The sequence below is a fragment of the Agelaius phoeniceus genome, chromosome 10 (assembly GCF_051311805.1).
Source record: "Agelaius phoeniceus isolate bAgePho1 chromosome 10, bAgePho1.hap1, whole genome shotgun sequence".
Lineage (NCBI taxonomy): Eukaryota > Metazoa > Chordata > Aves > Passeriformes > Icteridae > Agelaius > Agelaius phoeniceus.
In genome coordinates, this window is record NC_135274.1 from 5,141,945 (window position 1) to 5,158,783 (window position 16,839).

Genomic DNA, 16,839 nt, shown 5'->3' on the forward strand with positions numbered 1-16,839 from the left:
TCAGATTCAGTTGATTCAAGTTGATCTTAAAAAATGTCCCCATGTTTCATTACTTAGTAGAAAGTGCATACATCTCAGAATATTGATCATTCTTTCCATTTAGATAGGAGCAGTTTTCCACCCTGATAGGAGCCAGGCAATTTTATTGAGCCTGACACACTGCAGCATCTGTGCTGGGGCCTTTCTTCCCTTGCTTTTCCTTCTCTCCTCAGCTGGAGATTTCCAAGGGCAAATCCAAGCTGGCAGTGGCCATGCTGCATCTCAGAAGCAAAGTTCTTTGCATTATCCTTAGTGGTTTTACTTGTTCTTTTTATACCCTGACATCAGGGGACTTTTCTGCCTTTTTTTAATTCCTGATCGGTTGGTGTTCATTAATAGAAAAATAAAGGAGATTTTAGAACAAAAGGAAAAAAGGGAAATAATACACCACAGTGAGTTACTGTTCAGTAAAGCTTCCTGTTACAAGAAATGAAATATTATAAGAACAAAGAACAGATAAAATAGAAATAATTTGATTTTTTAATTTACTTTTTTAAACAACAGTAGAGGAACCAGAAAAACACATAAAGTGGTCTGCTCCCCATCCTGGCTGTCTCACTTTTGCTGGCAGCAGGGCTGGTCCCTTCATTGGGTACCAGTTCCTGACAGCTTCAGAAGGGAATATTCTGAAACAGGAGGCCACTGCCTTGCTCCCATTCTAATTCTTCTTTGGAGACCAGCCCTTAGTTCAGAGGGATGGTCCAATCCAGAGCACCACAGTCAAATAATGTTAACTGGGTTTATTTACACCCAGAGGCAGTGAGAGCAAGAGAGAGATTAATGCCCAGGAAAAATTCCCTTACTGGTGAAGAAGAACCAACATTCAGCCTAATCCCATGAGAATTTATTTATGGGACCATTATAACAGTTTATAGAAATTATTTTTCCTTCTATTACCTACCAAGACTGTTATTTGGTAGTTTAAGGAATATCGACAATAACTTTAATAGTAGAGTTAACAGGGATCAGTTTTCATTAGCTGTGTGTCACTTCAGTAGTTTAGTTTGAATTTCAATTCAACTCAGTTATTAAATACTTAGTTTCTAAAAATGTTTTTTCATCTTTGTATGCTCTGATAATTTCCCTTGCTTTAATAGTTTTTAAATCAATTTATTCTGATATGAGCTGTTGAAAGTAACACCTAGAATACTACAAATTGGTCTAAGAGAATATTCCCATTGATATGAGCTGTTTGGAGTTTATTTATTTCAGTGATTGTACCGTGCTGACTTTCTAAAAACAGTGTTCCCTATTTACTTTAGAGCTTTAGAAATGCAGAACTATTCTACAACGATGTTTTCAAATGTTTCACTCCAGTTTGTAATTAAAAATGCCAAAGTTTTGTGTGTATGTATGTATATGCATATTTATATCTCTCATACATTCATATGTATATATATATGTACCACTAAAAGCTGTAAAGGACTGCACCAGTGAATTGTTTTTATCATCTCTCCATCTTAGAGTGATGTGAAAGTCTTCTGGTCTGGGTTGTCAAGTCTCTTCTAAGAGTACAATAGGAGACAAATCTGTGCAGGTGAACAGCCACATAAATTTCAAATTTCTGATGGAAAAGGGCCAGCACTGTGGTCATGCTGTTCCTTCTGTATTCATTTGAATGGACATAGAGGGGAAATTGGCTGAGGAGGGAAAAAATAATTACTTTTATTTTTCACTGAAGAGTAAAGAAGAATTTCTGATAAAATACAACAAGGTGTTTCCTATGGGAACATCCATAGCTATGAAGATAGATACTTGGCAAAGTTGCTATATAAATGTGTTTCAGGAATTTGTTTGGATTAATTGGTACTGCTGGGGTACTTCTCAAGAGAAAAAAAATGGTTAAAAGATTAAACTTTCCTCACCAAATTTTCTGAGTGATTTAGTGAACATCCACACTTCTCTTTGACATGTTAAATTAATGATATTGCATAATAAATGGCAGGGCTCAAGGTACTCTAACAAAATATTCTATCCATATTTTCTTAAAAATATCAAATCTTAGCCATGTTTCCTAAACAGTCTTTGAAAATTTTTTTTCTTAAGTGAAAGAAAATGTCTAAGTCATATAAACATTAAGCAGAAGAAAATATGTACTAGACAATGAGTAAATAGTTGAAAATATCAGTTTAGAAAGATGGTGATTAGATGCATGTTTATTTGCATAAAGCATTTACTTGAGCACAAGTAAGTACACAAGAAATTCCATCAGGTTTTTCTAATGGGCAGTTTTCTAAACTATATAACTGAATAGTTCATATTGAGGAAACAATTGTTCTATAAGGTACACAAATTCTCATTTTAAATCAATCTGCATTATCCTTTCAATTAGTGAGGTTATAAGGGCAAGGTAGTGCTCCCCAGTCCTTCACCTCCAGTTTGTTTCAAAGTACAGAGTTGTGGGAAATCCCTTCTGCTTTGCTCAGCTTCCTGAAGAAGGTGTCAGTGCTGGGGCTCACAGTGTCTGTGGAATGCCACCAGTGCCTCCTTCAGGAGCTTGGGCAGGAGGCCCTGCCAGCAGAGTCCTGAGAATGACATCCCTGTGGCTCTGCCCACCTCAGTATCAGTACAAGAGGATTATCTTCCTTTTATCCTTTCAGCCAGGGTAGGAAATACAACCTGTTTCCAGATTCCATGCCAAAACTCCTGTGAGGAAGCAATACCTTGTTTGAGACCTCCATAAGGAGCAGGGAAATCTCTTTTGCTCCCTTCTCTGGGTAATGTTCCTCTGATATTGAGCTGAGGTTCCAGAAGGAAGGGATTAATTTGCACAGTGTTCATCTCCTTTATTCTGTAAATTTAACTGTGGGAGTTTGTAGCAATGCCTCCTTTTCCCACATGCAGTGTATTTTCCTTCCATCCTGCCTTAATTACTACTTCCCTCCTGTATCTATTGGCACTGCAGAGACAGGGTGCATTGATTTTACAGATGGGGGAAGATGTCGTGTGAAGGAGCTGCTGAACTATAACTGTAGAACACAAAACACAAAGAGAGTATCTTTTCAAAAAGCCCTAGTACATAATATGAATATTTTAGAGCTTGATTTAAAGTTTTCTGAAGAGGTTGTGGAGATATTGGAGACCTATCTGCAATCTGCACACCTTCACTTAGTGGTCAGGGATATCAAACCCTTTCCCAGAGATGTTTTAATCATTTCCAGGAAAGCAATGCTGACATTGAGTAAAGCCAACACATGTGGTAAATATGTCCTAATGCAGAGTCTATTACTGAGGCAGAATAATAATGCTATAATAATAATAATAATAATAATAATAATGCAGAATAATAATACAGCAATTCACGTGACTGAATGGATTTGATGAGTCGGTGTTTGCCCTTTGCTTTTATTTCCAAAAGCTCTTCCCCAAAATGAATATGCTGACAGACTGCACTGTAGCACAAAGCCAATTTCAAGTGCATATCTGTTGACTCCCACAAAAGCAGACTTTTACTATAAAACTACATATTTATGGCAGAAACAGATTTTTGTTCATTATATTAGAAAACAGAAGGACACCAGGTAACCCAGGTACCCCCAGTGAAGCAATGCCATCCTTCACACTGAATATCTGCATACTGAATTACACACTTGAGATCTACACCAGGATATTTTTAGCAGTGTTTTCTTCTGTTCCTGGTGGTGCAGGGATAATTAAAAAAAAGAAAAAGGAAAGAAAGAAATCAGAAGTGTTTATAGACACTGAGAAAAAGAGCTCAAAAAGTCAACTGTGTAACTTTTTTTCCTATATCACTTAATCAGCTTTGCAGGTAGCTCAGCTACTGAAATTTGAGACAAAGATTTATTAGAAGAAATCAAAAGGAAGCAGCAGTCATAGCAACAGCAATGCCCCAAGGTATCTCCTTTTCTTATTTTAAACTAACATGGCTTAATTGCAGACATCTGTGGATGAGAACTGACATTAGGAAAACAATTAGGATAATAAATGAGATTCTAAAGTAACAGATAAAAGCTCATTCAATATCTGTAAAGATCCCATTTCAGAGACAACCATGGTTTATCCCAGGGTGGGAAAGGAGAAAGGCCCTCTGTGCTCACCTGTGAATTGCCTTCATGAAAAACTCACCAATCTCAGGCAGAATGACTCAACTGCCTAAAATGTTTAATTTTTTAAAAAATTTACATATGTAATACACATCTTTCTCTGAAGAATTGCAAATATATGTAATTTTTTCAATTTATATGAAATCCACTGCCAACCAATTACAAATTATTATCTTTTATAGGCTTCCTTGTTGCAGGGGCACTACTGCTTAGTTCCTGATTCAAAGTATAATGAAACAGTCTTTCAGAACCTTCCTTTTAGCTCCCTGTTTGTAAGCAGTGCAGTGTTTTCTCTCAATACTATAAAAATATGTTCAAAATACATAATAAAAATATTTATAAATATTTAAATATATATATAAAAAACCTATAAAAATATATCTAAAAAACTAAAAAAATAGATATTAAAAATTATTGTAATCAACAGAAAAAGAGCGATTCCAAACCTTGTAAATTTTTAAAAAACTCTTTCAGGAGGATTTTTTTAGCGATGGAGAGAAAAATGTGTTTTTTAAACTCAAATCAATATCCCTCTCCCCATCCAGTTATCATCTATTTTCAGTGCTCTGAACCAGGGTAGTAGGGGCCAGGCTTTGAAGCAGAGCCACAAAGCATTTGGTTGCTTTCAGAATAAGGCAGGAGGGTTGACCAGGGGACTGTGGCTGAGGGAATAATGCTAATGCCATTAAGATTCCCTGCATTTTTTGCCTTCTTTAGTGAGGGGGTATAAAAATGCAGGGTTTTCCACTTTGAAAAGCCTGTCCATGGTCACTTCTCCCTTGGCACTGCAGGGCTGCTGTTTGTCCCTAAGGCTGCCTCCCCCTGCCCAAACAAGCCCAGTTCTCTCAGCCTCTCCTTATGTGGCCAGAGCTGACACTTCTGCTGGTTCTCCACTGAATTCACTCCAGTTTATCAAAATACTCCTTGTATTTAGGGTCCCAAAGCAGGCCCAGTGTTTTAAGTGTGCTCTAATAAATAATGGCTAAGGATGGGGGTTAAGATGCTTTCTTGAAACAAGTGGTTCAGTCAGACCACTTTTGTCAACTGAATGAGTGATTCAGACCACTCAGGAGGAAGGATTTTTGTCTCATAGCTGCAGTAAGTGGTGCTATTTGCAGTGAGCCTTTCCTTTCCTTTCCTTTCCTTTCCTTTCCTTTCCTTTCCTTTCCTTTCCTTTCCTTCCCTTCCCTTCCCTTCCCTTCCCTTCCCTTCCCTTCCCTTCCCTTCCCTTCCCTTCCCTTCCCTTCCCTTCCCTTCCCTTCCCTTCCCTTCCCTTCCCTTCCCTTCCCTTCCCTTCCCTTCCCTTCCCTTCCCTTTCCCAAACTTCCCTGAACTTCCCTTCCCTTCTTTCTGCTTTTGTTGAGGATGTTTGAGGATGTTCTGAGAGCACTTCCTAAGCAGAAGATGGAAGCCACACGTGCCTCTCCAAGCCCTGGGGGGACACTCTCAGGTGTGCTCTCAGCAGCACCAAGGGGCTCTGCAGAGCTGTGTCCCTGCTCAGGCACCCTGGCATGGGCACACTGGGCTGTGCAGAGCTGTGTCCCTGCTCAGGCTCCCTGCCATGGGCACACTGGGCTGTGCAGAGCTGTGTCCCTGCTCAGGCACCCTGGCATGGGCACACTGGGCTGTGCAGAGCTGTTTCCTTGCTCAGGCACCCTGGCATGGGCACACTGGGCTGTGCAGAGCTGTTTCCCATCCAGGCACCCTGGGATGGGCACCAAGGGGCTGTGCAGAGCTGTTTCCTTGCTCAGGCACCCTGGCATGGGCACACTGGGCTGTGCAGAGCTGTTTATCTGCTCAGGCTCCCTGGCATGGGCACACTGGGCTGTGCAGAGCTGTGTCCCTGGCATGGGCACACTGGGCTGTGCAGAGCTGTTTCCTTGCTCAGACTCCCTGGCATGGGCACCCTGGGCTGTGCAGAGCTGTTTATCTGCTCAGACTCCCTGGCATGGGCACACTGGGCTGTGCAGAGCTGTGTCCCTGCTCAGGCTCCCTGGCATGGGCACACTGGGCTGTGCAGAGCTGTTTCCCTGCTCAGGCTCCCTTGGATGGGCACACTGGGCTGTGCAGAGCTGTTTCCCTGCTAAGGCTCCCTGGCATGGGCACCCTGGGCTGTGCAGAGCTGTGTCCCTGCTAAGGCTCCCTGGCATGGGCACCCTGGGCTGTGCAGAGCTGTTTCCCTGCTCAGGCTCCCTGGCATGGGCACACTGGGCTGCAGAGCTCTGTCCCTGGCATGGGCACACTGGGCTGTGCAGAGCTGTTTCCTTGCTCAGGCACCCTGGCATGGGCACACTGGGCTGTGCAGAGCTGTTTATCTGCTCAGGCTCCCTGGCATGGGCACACTGGGCTGTGCAGAGCTGTTTATCTGCTCAGGCTCCCTGGCATGGGCACACTGGGCTGTGCAGAGCTGTTTTCCTGCTCAGGCTCCCTGGCATGAGCACACTGGGCTGTGCAGGGCTGTGTCCCTGCTCAGGCTCCCTGGGATGGGCACACTGGGCTGTGCAGAGCTGTTTCCCATTCAGGCTCCCTGGCATGAGCACACTGGGCTGTGCAGAGCTGTTTCCCTGCTCAGGCTGCTGAGGGGGACCAGAGGGATGTGCAGGGAGCTCAGCAGAGGCTCGTGGTGAGCATGAACAGCTCTTCCCTGGGCTCCTGGGGAGCACAGGCTGCCTTGGAGCTGCAGCCAAGCAGGTGAAAGATCCCCATTCCAGGGGTGGCCCCAGCTGACTCGAGGGAGGCTCCAAGAGCTGGAAATTGCAGATTCTCCCAGGTGCCAGGCCTGGCCTGTTGGACAAAGCTGAAAAATGGGGCATTTTGCAGGCCACCAAAGTCTGGTTCTAAGCACCACATGCTTCTCAGACCAAGAACTTTGGTTTCAGTATTTTCCTGAGCATTCCAGTATAAAGCACAAAAATCTGATGTTTTTCATTAGAAGATTCCAAGAGCCTTGGTCACATACTCCATAAGATTTATATGGAGGCTGTTTTCAGCTATTTCATAAAAGCATATTCCAATGCAATGGCTTGTAATCAGCACTAGGACTTCAGGCTGTTTCATTCACTGTGATTTGATTAATACTTTTTTGAGGCAGACTGGCATGATAGAGTGATTAGACCAAGCCATCCAGCAGTTTTGGAAAGCCCAACTCACTCATCTGTGATTTTATCTCATTACGTTAGCTGTATAAATTAGATTTTTAAAATAAATTTCCAACTTGACAGTATTAAAATTTCTTTATTTGCAGTGTAGTATATTTTATAATTTTCTTTTCCTGGCTTCACTGCTTCATATTGCATTCCATTGCCACAGTGGAATACATGCAGGGAAAAAATTGGTTTCCTGTGTTTAGAAGGCAAAGAAGGTGTCTGAAGTAACAGCATAACAAATTACACACCACAATTATTTATTTCATTATTTTGTTGCTTGTGAAATGGCCAGGCATGAAGTACTACCTGCTGCTGAAGGACTGGGATGTACTCCAGAGTTTGGAAATAATTTTTTGCTTCCTTGTAGAGTATTTGTTTTTACACTGGGGCCCAGTACAGATGCTGAAAGATGGTTTAGAGGAATAGACATGTGTCTGTGTCCCTAAGCTGGATTGAAATTGGGTGACAATTAAGATGACCAACAAGTGCTGTTTAAATCTCAGGAACAACCAAGCTGAGACCATAAGTCTTATCCTTCAAAACAATGCTTGATGTGTTTATGTGTTAAAATTTAAGGAAATGCAGGTTAGTGAGGCTTTGCAGACATCACCAATCTTATGTTCCAGAATGTATAAGAAAAAATAAAAGTTACTGAGTACTTTGTGTGGACATCTACAGCTGGACATGTGTATTTTCTGTATTTTTCTTGGAAGCACTTGAGCCCAGTTGCAGGATCCTTGAATTGTGGAATTTATGAAATGTTGTGTTTTCAGGAAGCGTTTTCTTTGAAAAATCTAACTGCCTAATGGATTAATTACACTGGCTACACATTATTGTGCTCTTTGTGGTGTAATGCCTCCAAAATGTTTTGGTTTGGTCTGTCCAAGTGCCCTTGCTTGAGTTAAACATGAGGATTACTCATTCATTGGGGTGCACATGTGTCGCAGACATCTTTCATGAAAAATCCTTTCTTAGGATTTTTCCTTGTGAGAAGCTGCAGTTTCAGTAACCAAAGTAACCAATGGTTATCTGCTGCTGTGGAATGCAACAGGTAGACCCGTGATTGGTCTCCTGTGGGTGTTTGGATTTACTGACCACTCATGGCAGAGCTGGCTCTTGCTCTGTCTGAGACACAGATCTTTGTTATTCATTCTTTGCTATTCTTAGCTTAGCTAGCTTCTGAAGAAACATTTTCCTTTCTATTGCTTTTAGTATAGTCTTAATGTAACATATATCATAAAATAATAAATCAAGCCTTCTGATCATGGAGTCAACATTCTCGTCTCTTCTTCATCCTGAAAACCCTTGTGACCACGGTCACACACATGGGGTGCACGTGATGCAGTTCAGGGTTGCAAAACAGAAACAGTGTGGAACAGTTCTGGTTCCACAAGGTGCCAGGGATTCACCCTGTAGGTTTGGCCATGCAAGGTCTCTCAAAATAAGGGTTTGTTTTCTATGAAATGTCAGCTGCATGTGGCTGTGATGTATCAAATGCTAATGAGGTCAGGGCTTGGCAAGCTGTTTTTCCTTGGAAGGCAGGGCTGCATAATACTGTTGGTGGTTGGAGATGCTCAATAAGGTTTTCAGTCTTCCAATTTATTTACTTTCAATTTTGGTTTCAGTGCGTTTAACCTTCAGAAAAGATTTCTGCTGTCTGCTGCTTACAAAAGGAAAGCTCCCCCCTGCAGCCCCTTGCTGCATTTATCTCTTGCTGTGTTGCTACAGTATCTGCAATAATAAATGTATCCATTTGAAATAGAAGTAATTAAGTTCTTGTTGAAATGCCTTCTGGAACAAAGCATTAGCTTTTGCTTTCAAAGGGGAGATATTGCCCCAGATAGCACTTCACCTGGCCAAGGACAAAATGTTGTGGTTAAACATCACTTTCTGCTTGCTTCTGTGAAACAGCAAGCATATCTGCATTCAAGCACTTCCATTTCTAAATGCACCAAAACAAGGATCTCCCCAGAACTGAAAGCACCATTGTTGCAACTATACTTTTGTTTTTAAAACAGCCCACTCATCCTACCAGTTTGCTGTGATTTATTCCTTTGAACTTTTAAATTGAAAGATACAACAACAGAAAAAAATAATTGGGCAGACATTGATATTTGCACACCAGACTTCTGTCTCTAGAGGCATGGGTTCATCCAGCTGTACATTTGTAAACTAAAGCTGAATTTGGCCATCCTGCAGTAATCCCTGGTTGTCCAGCTCTGAAATTCATATGTGATTTGACACGAATGTTGTCATCCTGAAAGTATGTTGTAGCTGTGGCTGTTGCTTTTCAAAGCTGGTGGGTGTCAGGGAACTCATAAAGATCCTCATTTTCCCCCCATCTGGGAAAAAGCTCAAGGCCAAAAGAGGAGGGGTGGAGAAGAGGTGAGTTCCTGCCCAAACCTGTAGATTGCAAACCCCTCTGTGTTGCACAGGCCACGGCCCAGGTCCTTTCAGTACTGTCAAGGTCCTGGCAGGTTGTACAGGATTTTCTAAGTACTGATGGGATAAGTTAATAATGGCAATCATCAGTCCAGTGACTAAGGGCTGTACATTTTCTTAATCTGAACCTACTAGGAATGCTCAGTAACTATGCCAGTACATCCTCTGTGTATCTTACATGAAGTGTTCTGTTTTCAACACTAGATACAAGCATTAAGAAACTAATATTATCATCTTGGTTTGAAAAGACAGATGTCTGCTAAGGAAGGCAGGAGCCTCCCCTGAAATGGAAAATGTAACTCCCTCTGAATAATTATAATTTTGAAATTAAGGGTCTCTCAGGCAAAGATATGGGAGTGGGAATAACAGTTCTTTATTAGGAAAGAAAAAAAAAAAAGCAGTAATACAAACCAACCCTGCCAGAGTCAGCCCATGCCCTGTCCCCTGTGTGTCAGGGGGGTGGCACAGCCCCATCCCATGGGGCTCAGCCCTCCTGCAGTGCCAGCTGTGGCTCTGCTGGAGCAGGGATCCTGCACAAAGGGAGAGTTTTCCTCTGCAGCTCCAGGGCTGCTGCAGATGGGCCTGGGCTCCCTCTGGCCATGCAGGGCAGCAGAAGCTGCTCCTCTGGCAATGCACTGGGCAAAGGCTGCTGGGCTGTGCCAGGCTCACATTGGATCCAGGTAGGAATGCTTGGCTCCTGCCCTGGGCAATGCAGCATCTCCCCATGGGATGCTGGAATTGGATCAGCCCTGCAGGGACACTCAGTGGCCATGGACAGCAGAGATCTCCTGCAGGGAGGAGTGGCTGGGGGAGAGAGAAAGAAAACTGCCCAATGAACAGAAAATAACTGCCCCACCTCTAACCAATGGCAATACCCCCAGCCACATCTTGTATTTGTAACCTAAGATAATTATGTATTAGGAAATGTGAAAATACAGATGAAATACCAAATTGCCTGATTTTTCTATTTTCTATCCATGTCTCGTTTCAGAGTGTGTTTTAAGAAGCCTCTATTTATCACATATATTTTGCAAATACATATTTTGCCAAGAGTATTTATCAACATTGTTTTGGCTTTCATTCATGTTAGAGACACAGAAATTACAGCAACGTTATTTCCCATGACTGAAATTTGGAAACACCATTTGAAAACCACATGGGATATAAAAACCAGCCACTGTAAGAGCTGTCTAACACTGTGCTGTGTGTCCCAGATCTGTGACAAGGAGTGGCACTACTACGTGGTCAATGTGGAGTTCCCGGTGGTGACGCTGTACATGGACGGGACGACGTACGAGCCGTACCTGGTGACCAACGACTGGCCCATCCACCCCTCCCACATCGCCATGCAGCTCACAGTGGGGGCCTGCTGGCAAGGTAAAATCACACCAGACAACACACAGCACTGCCAGGAGTTCAGGCCAAGGGAGAATCTTCCCTGTGTCGCTGATTGTGTAGGAAATAAGCTGCTAAAAGATTGATGGTATAAAATCAGGTGTAAATCCAGAGTTGTTAATGAATCAAGTCCAAGGATAAAATGGACAGGATATTAACAGGTTTTGCATTTTCATCACCTGAAGAAATATTGGATACAGTTTGTCTACTCAGTGTGAAAGATTGTCTTCTTTATCTTTCATCCTCACTTAATTGTTTCCCTTGTTCTCCCACCTTAAGCAAACTATCTAGGTACTAAAGAACTCCAGCTATCTCTTCTCAGTCCCTGCCTCAGATTTCTTTTACAGCTCATGGCCCAGTCCTGGTCTCTTCACATTGGATGTATCTCACCAGCAATTCCAGTAATTCACTTGATTCACCCTGTTGTACACCAGAGGTAAAAGTGAGAGTAAAATAAATCCAAAAGTCCAAACCCCTGAGCCATATGGGCGTTTGCTTAAATATTACCTTTCTCTGTTTTCTACCCTTTATAATCCAATTTTTCTCATTCTTTTTACCTGGTCCTTGCACCACTTTCTTTCTCTGTTCTCTGCCTTACACCTGAAGTGCTCCTTTTTCTCTGCTTGTCTGTTTTTGTAAAGTTGTCTCCATTACCCTTCCATGTTGATTTTCTATTTACAGTCTTTTTTCCACTTAAAGTATGAATTGAAGGAAACTATAATTAGGAAAAATGCTTTAACATAGATTGTGTCTCTTCCCCACTCTTTCATGTAGTCTCACTTTCTCCATTGTCACCTTGTTTGCCAATTTGATCTCTGCTTATTTGCAAAATTTGGACATCTTATGCGTGGCAGGGCTGTTCAATGTTAATAGTACTCAAAGCAAATTCAGCTGTTAGATTATGAGTGGGTTAAAGATCCAATCTTTACTTTGATGACAACATGCAGAATGAAGCTGTACTAACCTTAAAAACAAAATTTCATAAGTTGACAATATTGATAATTATTGGAGGTGTGATCAGCTGGTCAGCATTGCACTAATCCCATATACTTGGAAAAGTATAGACAGTTTCTTGTCTAGCTGGTGTTTGCATGTGTGGATTTTTTTTTATTCTGCAATATTGGTGCAGTACTTTTGGATCAAAGTTCCAGAGTTAGAAAATGCAAATCTAATTTGTAAATTTAGTTCTTTCCAGACATGAGCAAATGCCATAGAGGCTGTGAATAATCATGGAGTACTGCCTTCAGAAAACTCACCATTTCTCTGTATCTGTACTAAAACAAATTCATTTTAATCCCTTACTGCCTATTTATACAAGGTTTTTCTGCATAGGTCAAGATAAATGTTCTTGTGCATTATTTGTATTACTTCTGCCCCTGATCTTCTTTCACCCTCACTCAGTGTTTTTGTTACTCTCTAAAAGCAATCTTTGGTGTTTTGGGTCTTTTTTCCTAGAAGTCTTGGTATTGCTGGGAATCCTCTCCCTGCAGCCCTCACCTGAATCTCAGGTTAATCAAGCTGCAGGTGCCACTCTGGGCCCATGGAGCAGTTTGGGTGTCTGTGCAACGAGCCCAGCCTGAGCAACAGCTGGGCCAGCTTTGCCACAGCCCTGCATCCATGGGGCTCATCTGCCCCCAAGGCAGCTGGGAACAAAACCAATCATCTTGCTCCCTTTGCACCTCTGGCTCCCTGTCTAAATTGGGAAGAGAAGGAATTGAGGCAAAACTGCTCACTTAGGCTCCCATACATTCAGGCCAGGGACTATATTTCATATTGAAGCTGTTAAAAAATAAAAAAGTGGATATTGTTTTCCAACATTTTTATTTTTGCCTGGGATAATTTGATGGCTTAATTAATAACCATTCAGAATAAGATTCTTCTTCCTTTTTGGTGGAACACCTAATTTAAACTACTGAAATCATACGTATAGCTGCCATTAGTATTTACTGCAATATTATGTTATTGTTCTTTTCATAGTGACAGAATTTGAGTTCCTCAAAAGTGGAAACAAATTTTCCACCTAATGAAAATGCTAAGATTTATTAATACAGTGTGCTGAAGATTCTGATAAACTATCATGTGTGTGGCAAAAAGATAAACTTCTAATGGTTATGTGAAACAAGATTTCAAGATACTGCTTTTGACAAAGCTTCTCATTTGGTACATTTGTTTTGATCACCTCAAACTATTTTACATGAATGGTGTGGAAAGTCACTTTGTTAAAAAGATGCAGCACTGTATTTCAGTCTGTGAAATAGTAATTAATTAACATAGAAAATCTATTCTAGTCTAGTCAAATCTATTCTAGTCAAATCCTTCTAGTCAAAACAATCTATTCTAGTCAAAACAATAATTTTCAAAGTTTGTATATTTCAAGAAAAAGGGGCTCTATGAAATAAATATTTTAACTATAAATACTTTCTGTGAAACTGTTATTGTCTACTTAGGCTTATACATATTAGCCAGCAAGAATAGTCTAAACCTCTACATTTTCACAACATTATAAAGCTGCTTTACAGCATTCTGTGGTTTATTTCAGTAAAAGATATGGTGATTTTGGTGTCATAATGCCATTCAGGAGTCTCCTTGTTAAGAGGATTTGAAGAATTTCCAGCTCTGGTTTGCTAAGACTCCTTCCTTTCTTTTCATTAAAGCACTGGCAGAAAGGAGCACTGGTCTCTAACCTCTTCCTTCAGAAAGGGCAAGATCTTCTTTCCTGTCTTTACTAAACCACTTTACACTTCTGAGTACACAGCATCCGTTTGTCAAAGTCAAATTATTTGAAAAACAGTCTCCCCTCAGACAAGTAAATGAATCAGAAGAAATAACATTCCTTTTTTTTATTCTGATTGGCTGACAGCCAAAAGTCATTGTGGCTGTGGGGCAGCTGAAAGACTGGTAGGGAGCAGGAGGAGTATATTTAGAGGACTGTGAAAAATCAAGAACAAAAATGGCAATTTGCTCTTTTAGCACTAATAGGAAAATCTGCTACTGCTATGAGGGATTTACCCTCCTGTAGATGAAAATGTTCAGTTCTGGTCTGGAAACTGGGAATTGTTCTGCTGCTTCTTTAGGATCCTGAGTGTCCTCTGGGATATGAGTGACTCTTTGAGCCCTGATCTTTCCATCCCTTACACTGGTCCCCATCCTGGGGCTCTGTAGCAAGCACCATGCCTGCACCTCCTCCTTGTCTTCGTCAGAGTTATGGCCTGAAGGAATCTTGGACATGTAAAATTCTTTTCTTTAAGATTATTATTGCGTATTATTAATATTCCAATACCTGAGTAACTGTTTTCTGAGTTTTATAGACTTGTTTATAGCATCCATTATGAAAAGTTAGGTTGTTTTTTATTTCTACCTTCAGCTTCTCAAGTGAAATATAAGAGCAGTTTAAGATCAGTGCTCTTCTCCTGACCATAACATGAAAACAAATTGAATGTGCAATTCCTCAGGCTTATGTGACAAATTCAAACTTTAGCCTATGCTGTGCTCACTTGGTTTGTCTGTGGCATAAGCAAATCTCTCCTACATCTTTACCCTTTCCCTGGCAATGTAAAAATCTTGCCTGATTTGTTTGTTCCTGATTTTATGCAAAATTTCTTTAAATAATGTGAGTTGAGTGCTAGGGCTCTCCAAAAAGTAGGGAAAATTAGCCTTTTCCTGAAGGGCATATTCTTGGAGACAAACAGGGAGAGAAGATGGTTGAAAGAGCAGAAAGCCAGCCTTTAAAAGTGATGGAAAAGACCCTTCCTAGGCTCTGTCAGGCACTGGGTCAAGTTTACTGCAGTCCAGGAAATGGCCCAATTACTTAAAACCAAGCCTGGGGAATGGTTCCCAGTTCTGATGACACTCTGCACATGAGGAAAGCTGCATAATTTGTTCTGGCATAGTCAATATGAACTTTATCTACTAAAAATTAGGCATACTGTATGTTACTGTGGTATAATTTCCTTTTTTAAATCTAAAACCCTTGGTTCTTTCTTCAGGGATCTTACTAAACAGAAGATCCAAGCAGAGCTACCTCATTGATTTAGGGTCCTTCACAATGGTTGGCCTAGAGTGAATTCTTTTTTGTGCAGCTGATGTTCAGTACTGCTTGAGTGGGGGTGGTTTATTTGAGGGTAGGAGTTTAAGCATTATCTTTAGGCTAAAGTGTTGATGTTGGTTTGGTAATGCATGGCAAATCCCAACTTATTCCTTAGCTGGGATTTCAGTGCTGGGAGGCCTGGGAAAAGGTAAGGCTGACCACAAAGCTAAGCAAACTGGGCTCCTAGTGAGGGCAGAAACAAACACCTGCTACAGCTGTTCCTGCAATTAGCCCTTTCTGTAACCTCATGAAGTTTGACAGCTTTCTCTGCAGGTACATATGGTTAATTATATAACTTAATCTTAACATCTTTAAAATTTTGTTCACATCGCTGGTCTAGTGATGATTGTCAAGGGTGTGATTTTGATGGAGGTCAGGTTATTTAAGGGCAAAGTGCTGCTCTTTCTCTTAATGGTGAAAGAAATTTTCAGGCAGAATTACTCTCTCAGCATATCTAAAGGACAAAATTGACTTGCTTGCACATCTGTCTCCTAGAGCAAAAAAGACACCAAAGAGAACAGGAGGGAACCACTTCCCTGTGTCTGAAGTGCTTCCTCCCTGAATGGGAATCAAAGCAGACATGGTCCATTGGGAACTCCCCAAGGTTCTCATTACTGCACTTTTTCTTCTTTAGCATAAAAATACTTTAAGATTTCCTCATTTACCTTAAGAGTCTCAAGTCTTTTCAAATAATAAAAAGGTGCAGCAAGGCCAGGAGAGTGACCCATACTCTGTGGGGATAAAGTGCAGTAGGTGATTTTTCCACAGGTCACTTAAAAAATCCGCATCAGAGCAAGAACAGAATCAGAACTCATGATCTTCTGTTCTTATTCTCCCTTTTAGGTTTTAACATCCTATTTAATTCTCCTGAGCAATGTAAACAAATTGTTAGCTTGTCCTGGAGCACACTTTACAAGAGCTCACCCCATGAAGTTCTCCTCTGAGTTCATTATTTCTGATTCAGTTTATCTGAGGACATAGCAAATGGACCCTTTTACAGAGTGAGAAACTTCTTCCATAAAATCAAGATTTATAGGTTCCCACTCTGATCCCTTTATTGCTATACATTCAGGGGCAAAAGCAGACAGAGGAAGGAAGCAAATGCTCTTGCTTCATTGTCCTTTGTGACCATGTTCACAGGGGTTTTTGGATTGGGGAAGAGACGAGGATCTGACTCCATGTTTCAGAAGGCTTGATTTATTATTTTATGATATATATTATATTAAAACTATACTAAAAGAATAGAAGAAAAGATTTCCTCAGAAGGCTAGCTAAGAATAGAATAGCAAAGAATGATAACAAAGGCTTGTGGCTTGGGCTCTGTGTCTGAGCCAGCTGACTGTGATTATACATTAATTACAAACATCCAACATGGGCCAATCCCAGATGCACCTGTTGCATTCCACAGCAGCAGATAACCATTGGTTACATTTTGTTCCTGAGGCCTCTCAGCTTCTCAGGAGGAAAAACCCTAAAGAAAGGATTTTCCATAAAAGATGGAAAATTTCCTGTGACAGCCCTTCTCATCCAGAGAAAGATGGGGCAGATTTCAGTGCGCTTCAGAGACCTTTGCTGAGTTTCAGCTGTAAGTACAAACACATGTGGAAGGTTTAGTTTAGGAGGGTATTTTCTTGGAGAGCTGAATTTGCATTCAAATCTGTTACCC

At 41.2% G+C, this 16,839-nt stretch overlaps 1 protein-coding gene across 5 annotated transcripts in view; it reads left to right on the top strand.

Annotated features, from left to right (window-relative positions):
- Nucleotides 1-16,839, top strand: part of CLSTN2 (calsyntenin 2) — a 346,915-nt gene that overhangs the window by 286,784 nt on the left and 43,292 nt on the right. For all 5 annotated transcript variants that reach the window (XM_077183656.1, XM_077183657.1, XM_077183658.1 and 2 more), the window contains exon 9: nucleotides 10,906-11,068. In XM_077183656.1, the coding sequence (XP_077039771.1) occupies nucleotides 10,906-11,068 (163 nt within the window). The remainder of the gene's footprint in view (nucleotides 1-10,905; nucleotides 11,069-16,839) is intronic.